Below are 6563 nucleotides of genomic sequence, written 5' to 3'. Positions count from 1 at the left end.
ATCAAAACGAGCAAGAACTGATGCCCACACAGCATCAGCTCACCTCACGTCAATCTTTAGCTTGTGATCTTCCAACGTTTTCCGGAGATCCAGCTGAATGGCCGATATTTATATCCAATTTTGAATACACGACGAAGACATGTGGGTATACAGAAGGAGAAAACATGGTTCGCCTCCAACGATGCCTGCGTGGTCGTGCGCTGGAGTGTGTTCGAAGTCGTCTTGTTTTCCCGACAGCGGTTCCACAAGTGATTGAGGCATTGATACGGACGTCCAGAGCTGCTAATCAACGCTTTGTTGCAGAAGGTCCGAGCAACTCCCGCTCCTCGTGGAGATAAGCTGGAAGCCCTTATCGAGTACGCGATGGTTGCTCAAGAATTGTGTGATCATATTGAGGCCGCGAATGAAACAGCGCACTTATCAAACCCAACTCTTCTGCAAGAGCTTGTCGGGAAGTTACCCGCGGATCAGAAGCTGATGTGGGCCGGCTTTAAACGTGGACGACCAGTGGTAGACCTGAAAACGTTCAGCGAGTACATGACGGGAGTAATGCAGGATGCGTCAAGTGTAGTCCTGTATGATTCGGATTCCCGGAAAAGCAGTGGCAGAGAGAGAATGAAAACGTACGTTAATTCACACTTGGCTAATGTTGAAGAGACACCTGCTTCGACGACGGCACAATCCAAGCCTAGTGGATGTTTGCATTGCGGAAAGGAGGGTCACAAGCTTCGTGAGTGCCATGCGTTCAGAGCGCTCTCCATTGATGATCGTTGGCGACGAATTCGAACACTGAAGCTGTGTCAAATATGTCTGTTTGATCATGGTAGAAGAGCATGTCGTAGTAACAGCAAGTGCAACGTGAATGGTTGTCAGTTTAAGCATCATCCTTTGCTTCACGGAAAATCAACGACTCCTACAACTCAAGTGGCGAATAATCACATTCATCGACTTTTGGATTCCGTTGTTCTGTTCCGTATAGTACCTGTGACGCTATATGGAAAGACGGGAAAAATCAACACCTTCGCTTTTCTGGATGAAGGCTCGTCATTGACTCTTATTGAGGGTGCACTGGTGGCGCAACTAGGGTTGACAGGAAATCAACATCCACTTTGCCTGCGGTGGACGGGAAACACGTCACGCATAGAGAAGGAGTCGCAGACTGTGACGATCGCAATATTCGGTGTGCATCAGCAACGCCGTTACCAGTTGGTAAATGCTCGTACGGTTAATAGTTTGGACCTCCCAACGCAATCTTTCGACTTTGAGGAGGCAGCAAAGAGATTCGCTTACCTCGAACAACCGGTTCAAAGCTATCGTAACGCTAAACCAGAGCTTTTGATTGGATTAGACAATTTGAAACTTGCTGTGCCGTTGAAGACAAGAGAAGGCGATGGATCTGGGCCAATTGCCGTAAAAACACGATTAGGTTGGTGCATCTATGGAAAACGAGATTCACGAGCCAATGAAGGATTCAGCTTCCATATTTGCGGATGTACGGGAAACGACGAATTACACGAAACAGTCAAACAGTTTTTCGCAGTAGAGGCCAACGGAGTAAGGCAAATCGGGATCTGTCCTAGCGCGGAGGAACAGCGAGCTCAAGAACTATTAGAAAAAACAACGAAGCGTATCGGAAGGCACTTCGAAACAGGACTTCTCTGGGCAAAGGACGACATTGAGTTACCCGATAGTTACAGCATGGCGTTGCATCGGTATCAGTGTCTTCAACGAAGAATGGACCGCAATCCGGATCTTCGCGAGAATATCAGTCGTCAAATGGAAGATTATGTGAAAAAAGGTTACGCACATCGAGCGACTCCTGCCGAGTTGGAGAATACTGATCCCAGGAAAATTTGGTTTTTACCATTAGGAGCAGTAACGAATCCAAACAAGCCTGGAAAGGTACGTCTTGTTTGGGACGCGGCGGCCAAGGTCTCTGGTGTATCTTTGAACAGTGTATTACTGAAAGGACCAGATCAACTGACACTATTGCCTGCTGTCTTGTTCCGATTTCGTATGTACTCCGTAGCAGTTAGTGCAGATATAGAACAGATGTTCCATCAGTTGAGAATCATATCATGCGATAAGAATTCATTGCGATTCCTGTGGAGTGACACACGAGGTAGTCCAGCTGAGATTTACCTAATGGATGTTGCGACGTTCGGAGCGACATGCTCGCCTGCCTCCGCGCAATATGTGAAAAATCTGAACGCCAAGGAACATAATCAGCAGTATCCAAGGGCCGTCGAAGCGATATTGAAGAGCCATTACGTCGACGATTATCTCGACAGTTTTAGTACTGAAGCTGAAGCAGAGAAAATTTCATCGGAAGTACGACTAGTTCACTACAACGGCGGGTTTCATCTACGGAATTGGAGATCAAATAGTGAAAAGGTCCTGACTGTACTCGGAGAACCAGCGGAAGTAGACAGCAAGAACCTGAACTTAGAAAGTGGCGAACAAGTTGATAGAGTACTAGGAATGCTATGGTCGTCAAGATCGGATGAACTAAGTTTCTCCACCCGCATGAGCAAGGAAGTGAAGAACCTTCTGGGAAGTGACGCTCGACCAACCAAACGTCAAGTTTTGCGGTGTGTTATGTCCCTATTCGATCCTCTAGGGCTTCTTGCACCGTTCATAATTCATGGTAAAGTGCTAATTCAAGAGTTGTGGTGAGCTGGAACGGAGTGGGACGAAGCCATATGCGATGAGGTGTTCGAACATTGGAAGCGATGGATCAAGATGATAGAATTTATTTCAACCGTCAGGATTCCTAGGTGTTATTTTCAACGAGCCACTGAATCAACGTACGAAGGAGCCCAGATTCACGTGTTCGTCGATGCTAGTGAAATTGCTTATTCCTGTGCTGTGTACATACGAACGGCTATAGTTGGCGATGTTCTCGATTGTGTCTTGATTGCTGGAAAAAACAAGGTAGCTCAGTTGAAACCGATGTCCATTCCTAGGCTGGAACTGCAAGGATGTGTACTAGAAACGCGTTTACTGAAGTTTATTCAAGAAAATCACCCTATTGAATTTACTAGAAGGTTTCTTTGGACAGACTCAATGACAGCACTGTCATGGATTCGGTCGGATCCAAGACGCTACAAACCCTTTGTAGCTCATCGGGTAGGAGAAATTCTGGAGAGTACGAATGTCAATGAGTGGAGGTGGGTTCCGTCCAAACTAAACCCAGCGGACGAAGCAACTAAGTGGGGTCGAGGTCCTTATTTTAACCAGGAGAGCCGATGGTTCACCGGGCCAGATTTCCTGCGAAGTCCAGCAGAAGAATGGCCAGAAAGAATGGAGCCGTTAGTAGCTACAGCCGAAGATGCCAGACCTTCGGTGTTATATCATTTTGCAGCTGAACCAGTACTAGACTTCCAACGATTTTCATCGTGGAAGAGGATGCTACGTACCACAGCTTATGTTCTTCGGTACCTATTCAACATCCGGAATCCAAACCGGAGGCTGCGAGGATCACTTTCACAACCCGAGCTACTCAATGCAGAGCGAACCATCTGCAAGCTTGCGCAGAGAGAAAGCTATGCGGATGAAATGGCGACCCTCGAAAAGTCTAAGGCGATGAGCAATCAGGTGTTTGTCAATCGAAAAAGCAAGATCTACAAGTTGATGCCTGTAATGGATGACGTAGGCTTGTTGCGGCAGCGAAGCCGCATAATTGCTGCAAAAGATGTTTCTTACGATTCCCGATTTCTCATAATATTGCCCTCCAAGCACCGAGCAGTGAGTCTTCTGGTAGAGAACTATCATCGACGCTACCGACACGCGAATAACGAAACCATCGTTAATGAGCTCCGTCAGCATTACGTTATTCCGAATTTACGTCGGATCGTAAAAACGATTGCATATAAATGCCAGCTCTGTAAAATCCGCAAGGCACGTCCATACAACCCACCCATGGCCGCTCTTCCACCAGCTCGACTGGCGTTGCATTGTCGTCCGTTTACGTACGTAGGGCTGGATTATTTTGGTCCGTTCTTAACGAAAGTGGGGAGATCAAACGTGAAGAGGTGGATTGCCCTATTCACGTGTCTTACAGTTCGAGCTGTCCACCTCGAAATTGCCTACAGTTTATCGACAGCTTCCTGCATTTCTTGCATACGAAGATTCCTCGGCCGTCGAGGATCACCGGCTGAAATATTTAGTACAACGGTACAAATTTTCAAGGTGCGGAGCGAGTTCTCCGAGAGCAGATAGACAAGGAACTATCGGAAACGTTCACCAGCACCACAATGAAGTGGAGTTTCATTCCTCCCGGGGCTCCACATATGGGAGGAGCTTGGGAAAGGTTGGTGCGGTCAGTAAAGTTGGCTATGGAAGATGCATATACCGAAGGGAAGTTGACGGATGAGGAGCTGCTTACACTGATTGTGGAGGCAGAAAGTATTGTCAACTCGAGACCTCTGACATATTTACCATTGGATTCTGAGGAGACTGAAGCCTTGACACCGAATCATTTCTTGATCATGTCATCCAGTGGATCCAAGTGCAGCAGTGTTGATATGGGGAATTCTCAAAGAAACCTTCGAGAGAATTGGAAAAGTATTCAGCAGCAGGTGCACAAATTCTGGCAACGCTTTCTGGTAGAGTATCTGCCAGTCATCAGAAGACAGCCGAAATGGTTCGACGAAACCAAACCTTTGCAAGTTGGTGACTTGGTATTGGTTGCAGATGGCGAAAAACCTAAGGAGTGGATACGAGGCAAAGTGATAAAAATCTTCCAAGGAGCAGATGGCAAGGTTCGACAGGCTTCCGTGCAAACAAGACAGGGAATCTTCAGGCGTCCTACTTCAAGGCTAGCAGTGCTCGACGTAAATGATCGAAGTGCTGTCCCTAAGGACTATGGGAAGCACCAGGGGGAGGATGTTACGGTACCATCGAGCTAGTTACCATTGATCAATCGTTTGCGCAGCAAGCTCGTGTGGAAAAATTCTGGACATTCTGGAAAAATCATCTCTAGCGTGCAGAAGTCTTTTTGTGTGAAACAGTTTTTAAGTTATTTTTGTTATAAATCTGAATCTTTTACTTTGTAAATCAACTTACTGATTTGTGAAGGGCATAACCGAAACGGAAGTTGGACAGGCCAATTGAAAAGGCTAGAATAGAAGAAATCACTGAATTGTAAGCACAGATATTTAATATGAATTCTGTAGATCTAAATTAAATTATTATTTTAGTTTGAAGCATATATTAAAGTATCGCTAACAAAAACGGTGAGTTGCCTTTTGATTGCTGTCGCAACACAACGTGTTTCAATACTAGTGCACCATACGATTGTCAAGAGTTCGTTCCAATGATTTGTCTGTAAAAAAATCCTCCGGAGAAAGACGTCATACGAGGTATTATCAATTACACTGAATAAACTCTCGCGCGTCAAGTGTAATTCAGTTAAAGCTCGTTATGGTCCTTAAAAATAATGAGAAAAAACTGCCACCAACACCCACGAATTTTGCCTCGGTCACAGCCCAAATATTCACAGCATGAAATTCGCCGTTACGCGGATAATAATTTTTAATCCGTCAGTATGATAACTTGATCCGCAATCTGGTGCGATGTAACAATGCGCTGAATTTGTGTTGTTATCATTCGGTGGTGCTCGGCTATAAATCCGCGCCCAACAAGCAGTGCGCAATGTTTGCTCTTGAGTGCGATTGTTTGCGCAAATTGTGGGGAGTGAGCGTGAAAATATGGATCCCGCTTATTTGCTGCTTACCTCCGAAGCAGGAAAATGCTTTTCATGCTTGTTTTGAAACCCACAATTCAACACGATCATGCGGAACCCAACAAAGCTCAATCCCAAACCTTCGGACGACAAATAGAAACAGAGTGCAATCGGGTGTACAATGCGTCGGGTTTTTACTGCACTCGAGAATTGTAAAATCAATTAAGTCGCTCTTCCAAGTCAATGCAGGACAATTTCAAAGTCTGCCAGGCGATGCTTATAATAAGACGGAATCGAAGAAAGGGACCCATTATCCTCTGTCTTGTGTAATTAAGTTTTATATCTCTTTCACTTCCAGTTAAAATTCCAACAAGATTAGCTTTCCGACAGAGTCGATCCTCGCGTCCAACGGGACGAGTAATTCGTCTACTACTCTATGTTTCCGTCGCGGTTCCTTCCATTTCATCAATCCAAGTTTAAATTAAATTTCTCCCCACTTATTGGCTCTGTCATTCCTTTCGTCTTAACTTTCGATCCACCTTTTTTTTCTTTCCTGACTTTTCTCTGCAATCCAATATCCTTCGCGCTCGCTATAATTAATATCTTATCGAGGATATTGCAACCAATGTCCGTCGGCGATTGGAATGAAAATAGAGCTTGTTACAAAGATTCACGCAATTGCTAGTTTCAGGGCGCATCGAAGCGGAAATAAATTAACATGTTTGCCTGTGAATAGTGATTTTACTCAAATTATGCTCTCATTTCGGTACTATCTAGCATTATTTTTATGTCCTTAAATGCTATACGAAACCGTCCTACTGTGTATATTTAGTACACCATGCAATTTTTCTAACCTTCGAAATTTGATGGTAACATG

At 45.1% G+C, this 6563-nt stretch overlaps 2 protein-coding genes across 2 annotated transcripts; both read left to right on the top strand.

Moving 5' to 3' along the window:
- The first annotated feature begins 363 nt into the window (after window positions 1-363).
- On the top strand, window positions 364-2676 carry LOC129774204 (uncharacterized). Its single transcript, XM_055777911.1, has one exon. It carries the CDS (start codon window positions 364-366, stop codon window positions 2674-2676), a length of 2313 nt encoding a protein of 770 aa, XP_055633886.1.
- Window positions 2677-3066: 390 nt separating this feature from the next.
- Window positions 3067-4221, top strand: LOC129774203 (uncharacterized). Its single transcript, XM_055777910.1, has one exon. The coding sequence runs from the start codon at window positions 3067-3069 to the stop codon at window positions 4219-4221; it is 1155 nt and encodes a 384-aa protein (XP_055633885.1).
- The last annotated feature ends 2342 nt before the right edge of the window (window positions 4222-6563 follow it).

Source organism: Toxorhynchites rutilus, chromosome 3, assembly GCF_029784135.1.
Source record: "Toxorhynchites rutilus septentrionalis strain SRP chromosome 3, ASM2978413v1, whole genome shotgun sequence".
Taxonomy (NCBI): Eukaryota; Metazoa; Arthropoda; class Insecta; order Diptera; family Culicidae; genus Toxorhynchites; species Toxorhynchites rutilus.
The sequence above is the reverse complement of the archived record's forward strand: the minus strand, read 5'-3'. Positions and strand labels throughout refer to the sequence as shown.